This window comes from Callionymus lyra, chromosome 5 (genome assembly GCF_982586985.1).
Source record: "Callionymus lyra chromosome 5, fCalLyr1.hap1.1, whole genome shotgun sequence".
Lineage (NCBI taxonomy): Eukaryota > Metazoa > Chordata > Actinopteri > Syngnathiformes > Callionymidae > Callionymus > Callionymus lyra.
Window position 1 is genome coordinate 24,620,746 of NC_141822.1, and position 17,751 is coordinate 24,638,496.

The window sequence follows — 17,751 nt, forward strand, 5'->3', positions numbered from 1 at the left end:
TTGTCTTTTTTGTCTAAAATGCATATATAAAAATGACACACACAATTTAGCCCCAAAATAATACTGAGAGAACAGTAACTAACAGTCTGTTACAATTGACAAAGTTTTCCTTCAAAATAATACTGACAGACTCATAGAAAGTATATTACATTCAAAGTTATTATTTTCCAATTTAAGAAAAATATATTTTTAATTTATTCTTCAAGCTCTGTTACATGCACCGCCTAAAAAACACTGGTTTGGCACCGGTGTCCCATAAAACCATCCCTGGTATTAAGTGGAAAAATAAACTGCTTTATTCTGCAATAGAGGCGCTTGTTTATCTGTTTACTTGATGAGAATAAGCAGATGGACGCGGTTGCTGAGTCTCTTATTCTGTTTAGAGCATGCGAGGGTTCAGCTCTGTGGAGCACACAAAGGATTAACTTGAGGGAATATCAACCACTGCTCCAGCCAAAGGTAATAGAATCCTCTTACCATCACCTTTAAAGCTCATTAAATATCTCAGCCAAGTAGGTTAATGTTTCTGTCGGTCTGCTGGATTATAAAACTGCATATTGATTCTCCAATATAAAGTATGTACAGAGGACCAGTTCTTTTTAACTGTTGGTTTTATTTTGATAAGTACAGAGTATTTATTTAGTTTTTTTGTGGCAATTGTTTCTTTTTCCAAGAGTATTTTTTGCAAATTATTTCTGCATTTGAGAGTAATTTTCTTGTTTCCAGGGTATTTTTTCTGTGTTTTAGGTAATTATTTCTGTATTTCAGACTAATTTTCCTGTTTTCAAGTACATATATTATTTCCTTTGGTAATTGTCCTTTTTGACAGTATTTTCCGTGTTTTCAGAGTATATTTACTGTTTTTCTTTGGTAACTGTTGTTTTTTTGAGTGTATTAACCCGTTTTCAAAGTACTTTTTCTGTTTTTCGTGTCTTTTTCTGTAGTTTACAGTAAATATTTCTCTTTTTGAGAGTATTTTTAGTTTTCTGGGGAATATTTATATGTGTTTTGGTGTTTTTCACTGCGGGAAAAGGGGGGGAAGTTGACCACCTTTTTACCCAGTTTTCCGTAGTGATATATTTTCTCCATTCTGCAGACGACTACTATCAGTGTATTGTGAATCCTGTCTGCTACCCCAAAAACTTAATGTGGAAAAAAATGAGGTAAATGCAATATGCTCCCACACATAAGAATATATTTAAAAAAAAGATATTCTTATGCAGGATATAAAAGCAATAGCTCTTTTCGTGATATCTACAGAATGATATTTTGTGCGTCCACTATTGTCTCACCTAGCAGCCCAAGCGAAGGGCATTCTGTAGCGTCCCAGTCTGCTGCAGGCCGCCTTCGCGTTCTTCAGAACCTTCTGAGCGATCTGGGCCAAGAGATAATAACAGTAACAACAAGATGATCTGTCGCCAATAAACAACTCCTACCTTTGTTGAATCTGAACTCTTCATGTAAGGCTCGGTGCAATGTGTGATCCCACCCTGCAGGACCTTTTCGATTCGGGCCACCAAGAAGATTTCCGGATGAGGACAGGTCACCGAAAAAAGGCCCTGTCTGGGATGCAGCAGCGCCCCCTCTGGCAGCCTGTGGTCCGGCCGGTGGGCACTGAAGGGGACGTCGTTGTCGCCACTGTTGATGTCGGGGCCGGAGCTCGATGGCGACGTCAGTTGTCGCACCAAAGGATGGTTGAGATCCACATGGAAGTCAGCCGAGATCTTTCTGCTGTTCTGCACATCGAAGAGGGACAGAACCACGTAGAACGGTTCCACCTGGCGGAGAAGAAAGCAAAGGTCAGTTGGTTACTAAGAGAAAAAAAGGCTTTTGTCATGAGAAGACTCTACTTATTTTACATTTTTCCAAGACAGTTTTGTTATTCGTTGTATCGCTTAGAAAAAGAGTAGCCTTATAACTTGACAGCAGGAAACCATCAGACGTCTGGTTGTCATGGTGGTGACTACTGACTGAGCCAGTATGTTCAGCTGTCGGGTCGGCTTGCCAAGTTGGCGAAGTCATTTTACGTGGCCTGCCGGATGCTTGGATCAAAATCAAAGCATATTAATGTTCATTTAGAAACGGTGACCTATGAAGACGCCAGTGGGCAGCTAAGATAAGGAACAGATTATGGATGTCAAGAATGATACAGAAACGTCCAACAACACTATAACTGAGATTGATGGGAATTTGATACTCTCTGTTCAAGACAATTCAGTAAAATCTTTTGGCCACTCTTCTGGTTGAGGTTTACACCTTAGGTTTAAGGGAAAGGGTGGTAGAAAACCCGTATGAAAATTCAAATATGTCATATTTCGATGACAGATATTTATTACATATTACAAAATAATACATAATACAAAATAATGCAAAATAATACAATAATTCCATGTCTAAATACATTTAGACATGGAGACTACTGACTCCTTCAAGAAACATCTCAAGACATTTTTATTCCTGCAGGCTTTTCCCTGTTTTCTGAGACTCCTGTGTTGTTTTCTGTGTTATCCTGACCTTTTAAGGTTATATTTTATTGGGTATTGTTTAGATTGTTTAAGCGCTTTGTGACCCTGGTCTAAAAAAGCACCCTAAAAATATAAATTACATACTTAATTACATTATATTCAAATATGACCATTTTGAACATATCTAAAACCTTTTAAGTACTTAGTAAATAAGGGAGAATTTCCAAATTCCAGATCCTTTTGTAAATTTTAAGGGGCGAAAAAGAGTCAGAAGACCCCTGTGAAAATACGTCCAATATGGTATATATGGTATACGTAAAACATTATACAAAAGTACATTTTCCAGAATATCAGCTTCTGTGTTCATTGTAAGAGGCAGAAAGGCAATAACAACAAATAAGAAATATTTCCTGGATTTCAGATAATTCTAAGAGGGCGGGGGCGGGGGGAGACCCCTAGGAAAGTTTAGAGAGATCATTTTTTTGTGAAATCTATTACCATATTTTATATATATTAAAAAAAGGAGTATTTCCAAAATTTCCATCGTAAGACCCAGTATCTTCAGCTGTGGTGTCGGCTTGCCAAGTTTGGTCATTTTACTTGGCAAGCCGGATGCTTGGATGAAAATCAAATTAATCTCTAAGATAGTTAAATTATTATGTCATGGGCTTAGTTTTGTAGTTTTAAACTGTCTGACATTATCTTCAGCTGTTTTGTAGTTTTGTAGTTTTAAACTGTCTGACAGCATTCTTATAATCTCATCCTTGTATGTTATCTTCACGTACCACAACATACTTAAGCGTACATCTTTCCTCTGCAATACAAATAATCAAAAGCTAAACTTACATTTGTTGTCGGACCTTCTTCATTGTCTGCAACACAGCCCTGCAGGTTGAATGACAGGTCATGGCAGCTAACCAAGAACCTCTTTCCAAACTTTTCTTCAAACTGCCGCACGTCAGGTTCAATCCCAGAGAAATCCAACTTCTAGAGATAAAAAAAGGGATCAGTCAGAGGAGCAGGACATATTTCAATAATAGTATTTTCTCAGCATTTCTGGCTTCACCTGCGTGTCAGGATCCAACGTAAACAGCTTCAGTCGGGCTTCACTCTTCATTTTGGACTCGATGTCTCTGGCGGTCTGTTGAAAACATAAAAATAAAACTCAATAAGAGCGTCCGGCCAAACTTCTGTTCGAATGTTTTTGTGCTTCATCTGGCCACAATGTGTGGAATGGTGTGAAATCTGGCTTGTTACACAGTTCCATTGATTTTGGGACACAACACGCTACCTGAAAGCTGTCTTGAAAACTCCCATTGGACAAGTCTGTTTTCCCGGGCTCCTCTTCTTTAAGACAAACACACACACCTGTTAGCCATTTTACTGGTTTCATAAAGTACAAACAAAACAAAACTCATTCTCATTTATTGGAAATTAAATCAACCATTACAAAGAACAATTATATCTGCACCGTCATGCAGCTCCCCGTTCCTTTTCTCTTGCATGGCTTGTTCAAAGCTGCTGTGGAGGATTTTGTTGAGGATCCCGATCCACTCTTCCATCTCTGCCTCGCTGTCGGACGCCAGCAGAAATGTGCTTTTGTCCTGCATCTTCAGCTCGAATGCAAAGCGTCGAAGTTTGCTGTTCTAAAAGGAGACACAGACAATAGAGCAAAGTCAGGCAGTTTCTTAAAACTCTCTTTAACTTGACGTTCACGTCTAAAGAAGTATCATACAGTATAGTACACTCATGGGACTCACAGATCCAATATTTGATTTCAGACAAGAGATGCCGTATACATGATTCTGCTACCTGAACAACACCCATGCACGAGTCCAGGAAGATGGTTCCTTTAGGCTCCTTGGAGGTGTTTTCGTCCTTGTAAAAGTTGAGGTTGTAAGATCCATCGCCCAGCTGAGCCAGGTGAAAATACCGCCTCTTGAAGGACTTTAAAACAGAAAATAATGAAAATTACTTAAATGTCAAGTAATCGTTATGTTGCTCTAAATAATGGAAAGGAATCAACCCAGTTAGCATAACGGAACTTGCATGAATTTAGGGCAAATAATTTGGCCCTTTGCTTTTATTTGCATTGTCCTTCAAAGGTCAGGTTACAACTAACTGATAATGACGAAATATTTAGTAAAAATAAATATACATCCATGCAATTAATCTTTTCATTTAGTTTGTATTTTTCTTTAACTGTACCATTATTTTTTCCTGTTTTCCTTCAATAGTTTTTACACTTAAATTCAATTGAAAGATGCTGAATTTCTTTTTTCTTTGTCGGTAATTCCTTTCGTTCAGGCTTTTCCTTGATATTCTGGAACTCCTGTTGTGTTATCAGTTTTATCTTGATCTTTAAAGTATATACTTTATTGAATATTGTTTTGATTGTTTGAGCGCTTTGTGACCCTGGTCTGGAGAAGCGCTATACAAATAAAAATTACTTACTTACTTACTTTATTGACAAACACATCTTTAATAAAAAAAATAAATGAGGTACATTTAATAGACACTATTTATATATTAAACCATTTAATGACACATACATTTCATTGTTTCATGATTTGTTTATTTTTGTCAATTCAATTTATGCGTCTTTATGAACTTTTTTGTGTTTCAATCATTTCACACCATATTTATGTATTTGACTATTTAATGACAAACATATTAACTTTTTACAATTTGTTGAATTTATTCCTAGGATCATAAAATAGAAATGTTTCTTTATAGAATTCATTTGCTTTATAAATATTTAAAATCAAATCGATAAATAAATGATGAGATCAACTATGAGATCATGAAATAAATATGTTTATGCATAACAATTACTAAATATAAAATGTATGTATAATAATGCATAATAATTTGATGATGCATGTATTAAATTAAGTATTTATTTATTTCGTTTTGCCACATTTGGTTGCCAAAAGAAAAATATCTAAATAAAATGTATTATGAAAAAGTATTTTTAGGCTATTTTCTTTGATCGTGTACTTGTTAACTATCATAACTATCATAGACAGCCATTTTCTTACTTATTTCTGGCTTGACGGCCCCTCACAACAGTAACACATGTGATCTGATGCACACACACACACACACACACCCACATGCAGCACCTTCACACACACATCCTAGGAGGCAATCTTTGGTTCATCCAAACGGCCTCACGATCGTGTCACAATGACCAGCAGAAGTGTGCAATAGTAAAACATGTACTTCACCCGCATAGTAACACTGATAGCACTGTTCATGTTGCCTTTGTACAGCCAGCCATGTTTTGACACTCCTCCCTTCTGAGATCCAAGAGAGGCCGTGTCCTGTGGGAGGAGTTGGAAACAATGATCAACACAATTCAACCTCAAAACACAGGCACCCACCAAGAGACCAACAGCCGGTCATTGAGCATTAAAACACTAAAACATGCTCAGTGAAGAGGAGAGGCTGTCGGAGAAGAATGTTCTTCATTAAGATCCTGAAATGACGGATGGTTCCAGCCGTGATGATGTGCATTAGAGCTCACTATCCTGCGGTGTAATGGATGCTTAAAGTGAGGAATTTATTGGGCGAGGCTGTCGGTTGTGCTGTTAGTGTCTCATAACTGTATTGTAAATGTGTTTGAGATCTAATCTGTTGTGTTGAACACAACATGATGATGTTAAAGAGCAACTTTGCACTATAAAAAAAAAATACTGTTGACATCTTACCTCGTCTTTCTCCACATCCTCGTCCACCTCAAACAGGTGAGCAGCCAGTTTCTCAGGCCTGATCACCTTACTGTAGAAATAAAACAACATAATACAGATTTAGATTCATTCATTTCAAAAAAAAAATTGTAATATACTGTAGAGGGACAGGCAACTTTTTCATTATGACCAATTGTGTATCATGACTATAAAACCAATTAATTTGCAAAAATGTTTGCGTTAAAATAATGTTTTAATCCGTTCAACGAAATGTTTAACCAGATAACATAAAATATGTTGTGTTGTTGTTTTGTCTCTTTGCTTTCCATTATTTTATTGTATCTAATAAGTTGATGAAAATAACAAATATAACAAGAAAACAAATGATGTCATGACCTCCAATCTATTAAAAATTGTATAGATTTATAAATATACAGTACACATACAGTACATATATATTTTATACAGTTTTCCCAAACAGTTATGTAATGGAGATTTAGGTTTCTGCCGTTTTAAAAGTTTTAAAAGTGAAGACATACACATTAAAATTCAAGTCTGTGTCGGGAACGTAATCCCATCTTGCTCGTCTTAGGAATGGTTTAAAGACCACAGTTTGCTCTTTGACTTTCTAAACCCCGTCCTGCTCTGGGGAACTCCTTGAATAAACAGAGCGAAGGCCGCGCAGGGCGTTTGTCTGCTGCTCATTCAACAATGTTTTAGACTTGACGGCAAACATCTGTCGAGGGAACCTCTGTCCTCGAGAAGCAGGAGACAAACAACACACGGAGAGATTTCCCTTGAGCTTTATTTATAGCAGAGAAGTTGGTATGAGAATAGCTTTGTTTATCTTTTGAAGAGAAACATAGGAAGTGTGCTATTGTTGTAATATTAGATGTTTCCCTGTTTCGAGGGTTCTGTTTTAAACATCAACTTAGCTATAAATAAAGACTTGTGTCCCTGACCACAAAAAGATAAGCTAGCTGGACACAACTTGGATTCATAAACAAGACCTGAAAAATGACATAAATGAGAGCTAAAGCGACTTTTATTAGTAACAGAAGCGAGTCTGGTTCTGCTTGAGGTTTCTGCCCTAATGTGATTGACTAGGAGATTTTCTCTCCTCCTATATAGTGTTATTTAAACTGTAAAGTGTCTAGAGAAAAATGCACTTTGAATATAATTCAGTTTTTTAAAATTATTGTATTTATCCCTTATGTTATATCTGGGTCAAGGTGACCCAGAGGCCCGAAATGGTTTGAGGTATCGCTTGTGTCACCATGGCCCAGGGACAACACAAGGGATACCACCAAAACATTTGTTTTAGGGCCTTTGAGTCACCTAGACCCTGAGATAACGCAAAGTTTATGTTATATTTTGCAACATACAGTAGTAGTAAAGTAGTTTGTAGTAAAAAAAAAAAATATAACCTACTTTAAAAACTGCCTGTATTGGACCTTCTCAATGTGAGGGTGGAAAATAGGAAACATAAAATAAGTTCTGCCTCCCAATTAGTGTTAGACTCTCAGACTAATGGAGCCAATGGAACGTTTTGGACCGAAGTCGAGACACACTTACTTTGGAAGCTGGCGGAAGTCTCCGGAATAGTCCTCGTATTTGTAGCTAACCACATGCCAGTCTGACTTGTAGGTTTTGATGCACTGCAGACAGAACGGATGGAGGTGAAAGGTTATTTCAACAGAAGCTAATTAAAACACAACAACTTAAGCGTCTTGTCCGGCTCAGTCGAGGAAAACAGACGTGGCTTTGACCAGCAGGATAGAACCAGTCTGGTCCTGAACAAGATTTGTATCACTTGATAACGTGGCCGCAAAACATAAAGTAATAACAGAATTCCTCTGGAGTCCTTCAAGAAACATCTCAAGACATTTTTATTCGTGCAGGCTTTTCCTTGATTTTCTGAGACTCCTGTTTTTGTCTCTATGTTGTCTTGATCTTTTAAGTATATATTTTATTGAGTTTTGTTTTGATTGTTTTAGCGCTTTGTTACCCTGGTCTGGAAAAACGCTCTACAAATATAATTTACTTACTTTTTTTGAACTAGCTTACCAACACTGTGAAAGGAGTCTTTCAAGGATATTATAGAAATACATAAAAAACAATTTTTAAACTACATTTGGTTCCTGTAATCTGATTGAACATGATTAAAAACAAGTGCAACCATAACCTTTAGTTTTGAATTAAATGTATTGATTTCTTGTCACAAAATCATTGACAGCCAATGTTACACTTTTAACGTATATATTTTCTACTAGGTTTCTTTGGGTCAATTAATAAACCCAACTCAAGTCATTCATTTAGGAAAAATTGCAACATAGTAATTCATTGTTTTGGAGATATAATGTTTTTTAGTGTTTAGTACCATCAGTAAAAGTGACTCTCTCTAATGCTCTCTAAGTAGAGTCTAATTTGATGCACCAGAGTAATGTGGGTCAGTCAGCTGACACCGAGTGGTACTGCCCTCTGCAGCGGTTGCATCGATCCTGTGGGCCGAGTTATCAATGACCTAAATTAAGATTATAAATGTTTCCTTTTAATTTGCCTTTTTTTTCAAGTTTAATGTATTTTTTAAATAATAAACTTTACTTGTTACGTCAAATAAACTTAACTGTCTTTACTTTTTAGTAAACATTCACTTAATGTTATTTACTAGTAAATGAAAGTAAACATTATTTGATGCATTTCTTTAAATAACATGCACATAATTTCCTTTTCGTCAAACAAAAAATAAACTTAATATTGTTAACTCAGTATCAAAAATAAACATAAAGTCAATTATTTATTTAATTAACCTAACCTTATTTTCTTTACATAATACTCAACCCTTGTGTTATCTCTGGGTCAAGTTGACCCAAAGGCCTAAAGAAACGAATGTGTTTGTGGTATCCCTTGTGTTGCCTCTGAGTCAAGGTGAACGACCTCCTTGGCCCGAGAGATAACCAAAGGGTTAAAATTGAATAATAAGTAAGAAATAAGTTTTATTTGTAACCTTATTTTATTATTTTTTCAATTAACATAACATTTCTTTTCTTCCCTTCATTCTCAAACTAAACTTAACTTTTGATTCAATAATAACATGCATAACGTCTTTGGAATATGTCGCTTTAAGAGTTTATAAAGATGACTTCTTCTCTCTCTGCTTTACATTTTTAAATAAATGTTTCCATTATATCTGATTAATTTCTTGACTTTGAATGTATCTTAGCACTTTTGATACACTACTTCTGTGTCGCATTTCAAATAATGTCGTAAAACTTTGATTATGAATTAATAAAATGAGCAAAGAAATGCCTCTAAGAATGGAAAAAACTGAGTAGAGAACGTTCTAATCACATAAAGGTGCGCAGCTGCTACAGATGTTTCTTTGACGTCATTTCTGGCAGGAGTCACGGGGGACTATCCCCCTATCAGGCCGTATCAGGCCGCACCCCAACTAACTAGAGTCCAGTGTTCTTCTGGAACAACATGACGTGAGCCGTCGGTGAACTGCAATCCGCATCTGTGGCCAATCCACACTCAGGAAGCGAGCGGGCGGGGACCACGAGGGGAAGTTCACCCAAAGGCTACATAGATGTAAACCTAAAGATGTTTATGCTACGCCAGCGTGACCCATCAGCTGTTATCCATCTGTAAACACATTTACCACCGGTATAGAAGTATAACCCCTGCTTCACGACCTACTGTAGGTCAAGATGTCGGGCGTGAGGAGTCAGAGCAGGTATGTGTGAGTTTTACCTCTTGGACAAACAGCGAGTTCGCTTCTTTCTCCGCGTTCTCTGGCACCGTAGAGAAGAGCGTTCGGCCCTGGCGCCGCTGAGTTGAGATCTGAGGGAACAGAAGGAGAGATGAAATGAAAAACAGGCTGATCTAAGAGATTGGCACAACATCCGACTGCTGTTTTTGAATATCATTGCGATATCAGGGCGAACGGTGGACCCCGATCCCTGCTGTGTGTGTTGTTCCTTCCTCTCGCTTTGATGAAAACACCCTGGTGTATCAAAGACTGCCGACCCAGACCTACTCCGCAGTCCTTCCATGTACTGTAGATAGACACACCGGTGGTCAATATTTAGCCATCCAGAGGATTTGGAATAATGACTGTTAAGAATCTTTAACCACATAATTCCATAAAAAATATAGATTGTTTTTGTTGTCATGAAATCTGACTAAATCCTTCACAAAAGTCCCTCCTCCTTAACCAAACACCCACATTAAATTCCTTCACTTCAATCAGTTTACACTATCTGAAAGTCTCTGTATAATTATTGATATCCATCATCTATTTTCCTTAGCTGACCCTAAACTCTGACATCATTATAAGTCACCATATAAACATGATTTTGAACCAGCAGATTTAGCTCCGGAGCCTTTGGATACGACACATGTGACTTAGACCTGATGCACCAACATATAGTTGTTTTTTTTTACTGTATCCATTTTTATTTAAAAAATGTATAAAATATATTTAAAAAAAAATAATCATAGTTCTATTATGGTCCATATTTTAATAAATTGTGTAAAAAATAAAATTAGATTTTTAAATGTACAATTAACATGCAAATATTCACAACATTTGTTGATGTTGTTGTTGCTATTAAACTTAAACCAGCCGCTAGATGGTAGCAGTCATTACATCCTCTGCAGCAATACATTCCCGCAAGATTCTGGCAATGACTGAGGACAAGAGGATACAGTGGCTCCAGCTGCTTATAAAGCTGACGATTGACCACGTTTGGCTTTCTAATAATAACACCTAAAAAGAGTGAAACAATAAAACGATGTGACTAAGGATCAAAAATTGACATGCGTATCGAAATAAATGGTATCATAGGCTGAATATATGGTATCGAATCGTATTGTGAGATATATCGCTTCAGCCCTAGACCAGGGTCTGCCCTTGAGTCTCTTCCTACCCTGGTGTGCCAGGGAAAACAGACAAACGCTAATAGACTCTTGAACTTCCTCCACTGAAAGCAAGTTTGAGCTTATTTTGTGGGATCTTCAAGTGAAAGACAAGACTTTGGAGGTTGAGACATCTGCTTGAAACAGCAAGTCCGTCCAAGAAAGAGACGGCAAAATTTTCAAAATCCGTTTCAAGATAAACAGGACGGGCGAAAGGTTACAGATGCAGACGGGATAGAATATTTGAAAACTTAGAGTATGGCAACCAGATAATCTAGTGAAGAATGTACGGCAGCAGTCGGTTCTTAATCAATGAAAGCCAGATGGGAAGATGAGGCTAAACACGATAGGGGGATTACTTAAAAACAGAGTCGTCCTTAACAAAATACAAGTAACCAACTGCTTGGCGATCTTGAAAATCCTCACCAGTGCCGATTTACACAGATAAGAAAAGCTCTGCAAAGGTCACCTGCTTTGAAGTCTGCTCTATAAACAACAAAGAATGGGAACAATGACAATATTTTTATGAGATTCATATTTTAACAGTATCTTGTATCCTATTATAACAGAAAACAATTGTTTAAACATAATAACTAATATTAAAATAACCTAAAAGACTACATCCTTCACTGTTAGTCTAGCAACTATTTTCATGTCTGCAATATAGTAGCAGTAGTTTCAGGGATGGGTACCATACTGGCACCGGTTCTGACACTGGTACTGTAATGATTCCTCATTACGGTTTTGGTGGTATTTTACAAACATTTAACGTGTATTTAAAAATATACATGACAAGCTCTCACTGAAATGGTACGAGGCTGACAAGGCATCCTCATGCAAACCGTCAGACACACATGCTTCCATCTATGTTTTAAAATATCATATGAAATGTAAAAAATATATCATTTTAATTATTTTGTATTCACTCTTCAAGCACCATTTGGACACTATGTTGGCGGGGCAATATTTTAAAAGTACCGGTTCGGGACCTGTATCAGATAATACTTAAACGTATTTGTAAGACCACAGTATGTTCAAAGAAACTCAATTTTTGTTGTAGACTACAACAAAATACTCAATGACATGCTTTCAATTTATTTTGCAGAAATACAATCAGAAACAGAGCCACTGTTATTCTGTGTTTTCCTTTTTATTATCCTGTGCAAGTCATGGTAAATTAGTTTTGTCATTGTTATGCCAAATCATTTATAAAACCGTTTAAAATTGGTCGGCAACTGGATTTCCTTGTTTCTGGATTAGAATATTACTGATGTATTGCAATTTCTCGTGTAATGGTCGGCAATGATTCCCTCTTTCATCTGGGTCCTCCGTCATCCCTGCTGGCCTTATTAGACATATCAAGCCAGACAGAGAAGCGCAGAGATCTATACCAGAGCAGAGAAAGTCGCCTCGGGGCATCAAGACTGTTGAACTGGCAAATGATTTAGCAGCCATTGCTCCCAGTTCCCGCTCTGCGTTTTCACTCAGCCATATAAGATGGAAACAAAGTGACCCAGTTTTGTCATAATTCTACTATGCTCTCCTACTTTCTGCCTTCCCTCTCTTGCACAGTTCACTCTTCAAATAGCCGTGAAGGATGAGGCAATGGCTGAAGTTCAGTCTGGTCTGCTAAGGCCAGAGATTTTCTTGGAAGTTGAACGGATCAGAGTGACTTGAGGAAGAGAACTGTTACTCTGGAATCAAAGCTCTTGTAGTACCTCCATTAAATATGTCAACCCATAGAACTGGGGTTCTAAACTTGCCCTTTGTTTGATTTTTAAGGTACTTGGTTTTTGTACAACCAATGTGTCAAACTTAGGCCTTATCCTAGTTTGAAGCCGAACATGAAATGATATTACCTTCGATGTATTTTCATTTCAGGAACCATAATAACTTTAACCCTCAGAGGACAATATTTTAGGGTCTGGACAGGTGTAGGAAGTAATTACTTCAAATAGAGACCAGAACATTATGCTATTTTAATTTTAAATGTTGGTCCCTTGATTGTTGCAACACAAACAACCACAAAAACTTTGAGCTACAATATAAAATAAAATATAGCTACAGTTTTACACAGAGAAATCATAACACAATTTTCCTCCATTTGAAAGTAAAGTTTATCCGATGTGTAGCATTTGGTTGCGTATATTTTCCAAATGTGTATGTGTATTTTTCTTTCAAAATAAATAAATAATAAATTGTCTTCTCAAATAATCAATTGAGTGTGTTACATATACTAATGTTTCTGGGTTTTCAAGACGTGTTTCAATGTTTCACCAACAACTATACTTCATTATGAATGGGGCTCAAATAGGCTATTTTTATTTCATTATAAGTAGAATGACGAACACTGCCAGGGGACATGGCTTCTGAAACATAAATGGGGCAGCTTTGTTTGACCGAGCACACTTGGGTGTGTTTAAGAATGTGAACACCAATAGGTCCATCCAACCAAGAGCATATGTGCTTCTGTGTGACATCGTACATTAATGTACGTTTCGCTGTAGGCCTGATCCGACTCGCACGATGTTTTCACAAGCATGTTGCGCCTGTAAAGCATGTGCACATGGCAAGGCCATATGTCAAACGGCCTGCTTTCCTTTCCTAGAAGGCGATTGAAAACACATGTCAGGTTACAGGTGAGCAGACTTCAGGGCAGATACAAAAACACTGGGTTGCTAATGGACCCACACAGGAGACAGTCTGGTAACGAAACCCACTCGTCCCTCGTGACGGTAAGCTCTTACATTGATCCGGAATTTCCCAACACATGTAACGACTGCGTTTTTCTCATTTTTCTTAAAGATTAAAAGCACAAAATTAATAAATACTATGTTTATTCTTATTATTGTCATATTTATATTGCTAAACATATTGTTGTCCTCAGTTTCTTACTTGTTACTCTTATTTATTTCAATTTCTTTGCGAGCAACACAAATAAAACCTATACATTGTCTCTTACTACGTAAATACAATTATTAAATGATAATATTTTAGTTATTTTACATTATTTGATCATAAACTAACTGCCTTAATGTTAAACACACCTCACTCTTTCCAAACATTAAGCTTTTACTAGCCATGATCTCAAACTAATAAAGACAACGCAATGGAGAAGTAAATTCAGGGTCAGGCTTCAGTTCTTTTAAGGTAAACACAGGAGCAGAATATCTCTCTGCATGCACTTTACCTGGAAGTCATCCAGTGGAAACTGCAGCATATCCCGCAGAACATCACTGATGATCTGAGTTTTCCTTTGGATGAGCACATTCTCATAGTCCAGGGGTTCAATGATCTTTGGTTTCACCTGAAGAAGCAGAAAAATAAGAGTCAATGGAGACATAGACAATGGACACCTAAAACTAATTTTGTTCTTATGTGAACACATATTCTTAATTATATGTATATACATTTCAGTTCATATTTAATCAACACTTTTTATTTACCAATGTCAAATGCTTTACTAAAGTTTCTGTTTTGTATCAAAGCCGTTCCATTATGTAGGAATTTTATTTGAAATAAAAATGATCTATAAAAGTGTTAGCTGATCATGTTTGCACTACTTAAAATCAAATAACGATCACTAGACCAGTGTGTATTCATGTTTTTTTCTATCCTCCTGACAGTAGTGACATTAAATGCCAGGCTATATGAGCAAACCTATTTTTTTTATCAATGGGCAGTGGGTCAGCTACAGTGGTCTGGTGAGAGTCTGCTCAAACAACAATCCAGACAAGTTCCTATTGTTGTTGTTTTTTTTCACCGTTTCACTGTCAACACAAGAGCCTACGTGTGACATTGTGCCAGTCACTGTTGCTCGGACTCACATGCAGGAGAGCAGAACATATCAAGCAAACACCCACATCAACAAGAATCAGCCGCTGTTGGGAACAATTTGAAGTACATGGCTAACTTATTATGAGACACTTCGATGACAAAGTGGACATTTTCCTACCATACTCTTGCAAGAGAATACTGTGAAGTAACTTTTGACTCAAGAGAGGTTTGACTATACATGAGCTGACCTGACGTCACCTTTCCAACACGTGTCAGACTGAATCCCAAACTGTGGGGAGCTTTTTATATCCTCAAAAAAAGTTCAGTTATCACTTCATAAATAGCTTTCTCTTCAGGCTAACAAACTCTCGTGGCTCCCATCAGGTCTACTGTAAAACATAATTGTGTGATACTTATTTTTAAATCAGCACACTGTTGATTGGTTTGCTTATTATTGAGCAAACGTGCTAAATATATAATCTTCAGGGAGCAGCAGAAATAACATTTCACTCCTCCATGGACACAATCAAGCGGCCTGATCCACATTTATGGATTATTTATTTAAATGTCATCCACGACAATTATACAATTTACAAAAACAATGTTTTGATTGATTCTTTCAGGAGTTACAGAAGTTGTACAGGAACTCATTCTTTATTCTTTCAAGCCTTTAAAAAGTATTTATAAGTAGATTCATAAGCAGAAGAAGGGAAATAAATTATTCTACAAACTAGTTGTTATCTCAAACCTCACTGAGTATTTAAAAAAAAGCAAAACAAAAGTTAAATCTGTCAGATTTATCTAAACCTCTTTAAAGTTTTGATTGATTTGCTCCTGCTCCTCCAATGAGTCATCAAACTAAACTATAAATTGAAATAAATATTTTACCTATTGGTTGACGACTGTGTCAATAAAACAAAAACTTTGTTACTGTAGTTTTTTCTTTATTCCAACTATACTTTCCCAATTCAGTTAATTTGAGATTGTTTGGATTATAACTTGTGATGGATGAACTTTTTTCATGAAAAAAACATTTTCTTAACATAAGATCTTCTTAAATTGAGTTAAGGACTTGTCACGTTAAAGATGGTGAAGGTCCGTCATTGGAGAACAACTCTCCCGGCTGAGCATTAATTCTTGCCTCCACCCTGTAACAATGATACTTCATAATTCTTCACACCTCCAGGACACGCTGAGACTTGATCAGTCATTCATTACCTCATCCATACTTTGTTGAACATATCAAACACCCCAGCTATGTTTTCATTGGCCTTATGCCATCATCCTACTTCTGATACCATTTGTCACACATACAGTAACTGTTCTGACCTGATCTCGGAGTCTTCAGTTGGGAATACAAACACAGATGCAACGACTAGTATCATTTTTATCTCAGGCAAACCATCTATCTATATCATGTTGGCTGTGCACTCAACATCCACAGTGACACTATTCAAATCCAACATTTTCAAGGCACTCGGTTATAGTTATAAGGTTGAAGATTCCAAGAAATTGAATCTTTTCTTAGATCTCAGTATGTGACATTTGTCACTACTTCCTCTAAAGCAGACAGCTATTACTGAAGATGGTACCACCAGGACAGCTCACTGCCATTTTGGCACAGACATGGAAAAGGTGTTAGAAATGATTCAGCCCCTATTAAGATGATTAATGATCCTTAAGAGGTTCATCCCTGTGGGCTCCAGTTTATTAAAATGATCTTTCCTCTTGACAATAAAGTCCTGTTCTATTGCTGTCGCGTCTTTATCTTCCGTACCTTTGGAACAGTTTCCAAGGAGACACTTCGTGAACTAAAGGTATTTCTGTCTTATTCAAGGCGTCAATCGGTGTCAGCATGTCAATCATCATCATCTCCATTGGCTCCTCCGCCAGCTTATAAATGGTAAGATCAGTTTTTTTCATAAAACTGAACAATACAAGTAGAAAGTACTTTCTTAGATAGATTAAAGCCATATCTGTTAGGATCTGAATAGTAGAGATGGTATAATAATACCAAATATACCTCATTTGTCTCATCTGCTTCAGTTAAGAAATCTATCTTGCACTTGTTTACTTGTTACAAACACAATGATTTGGATTGGCTAAATTTCAATCAAACGACGGTGACCAATCAATTATACCAGAGATTCATATGTTTATTCAGACCAACCATTATCCAGATGGAGAAGCAGGAAGAAATATAATACAAATATTGATCATATCATACAGCTTCTTGTATGTAGAGATTAACAGATAAGTGGGAAATCATTGCTCTTGCTTTTCAACATGATTATTTGCCATTCCAAAAAATCTTCTGTGAAGCTTTACTGTCACTGTTCTTCTGATGTGAACGAGATTGGGGCGAACCATTATATATATGTACTGACTCTGAAGTACTCTGAAATGAAATAATGAAAACTATAGACATGGTTGTGTACTGCGGAATAATTTGACGCTTTTCTTGGCAATTAAAACATAGAATTTTGGATTTTTTGTTTGTCCATCAGTCAGTCCGTAAGCAAATTAACCTGAAATGTTCTGAAAATAATATGGGGACAATTGGATAATTACTTTTTGGTAGTGTACTATAGTTTAACCTAGATTTAAAAAAGTAAATAAAATAAAAAAGTTAATTCACTTGTGTGGCATGTCATAACAAAACACAGCATTAAATTAAAATTAAAAAAAATTGACCTAACTACATGTGATTATAATGAGAAAAGTGTTGTTAAAGAGATTCCAGAATGTAGCAAAACTAATGTATTTAGTGGCAAAAATATTTCAGAGTGTTCCATATTGTTGATTTAATGTTAATGACAGCGTGTGTGTGACAGTATCGTATAGAAAACAATATTTTCCACACCTATAGGATGCCCTACGACTACACCATCGTTTTA

The 17,751-nt window shown here is 36.6% G+C and overlaps 1 protein-coding gene across 3 annotated transcripts in view; it reads right to left on the reverse strand.

Moving 5' to 3' along the window:
- The window catches only part of dock9b (dedicator of cytokinesis 9b), a 55,139-nt gene that overhangs the window by 23,055 nt on the left and 14,333 nt on the right, over positions 1–17,751 (reverse strand). For all 3 annotated transcript variants that reach the window (XM_087791558.1, XM_087791557.1, XM_087791559.1), the window contains exons 2-13: positions 14,268–14,384; positions 9,911–10,000; positions 7,733–7,815; positions 6,179–6,248; positions 5,696–5,791; positions 4,278–4,412; positions 3,937–4,111; positions 3,757–3,812; positions 3,532–3,606; positions 3,312–3,452; positions 1,437–1,778; positions 1,293–1,375 (exon numbers count right to left, since the gene is read on the reverse strand). In XM_087791558.1, the coding sequence (XP_087647684.1) occupies positions 1,293–1,375; positions 1,437–1,778; positions 3,312–3,452; positions 3,532–3,606; positions 3,757–3,812; positions 3,937–4,111; positions 4,278–4,412; positions 5,696–5,791; positions 6,179–6,248; positions 7,733–7,815; positions 9,911–10,000; positions 14,268–14,384 (1,463 nt within the window). The remainder of the gene's footprint in view (positions 1–1,292; positions 1,376–1,436; positions 1,779–3,311; positions 3,453–3,531; positions 3,607–3,756; positions 3,813–3,936; positions 4,112–4,277; positions 4,413–5,695; positions 5,792–6,178; positions 6,249–7,732; positions 7,816–9,910; positions 10,001–14,267; positions 14,385–17,751) is intronic.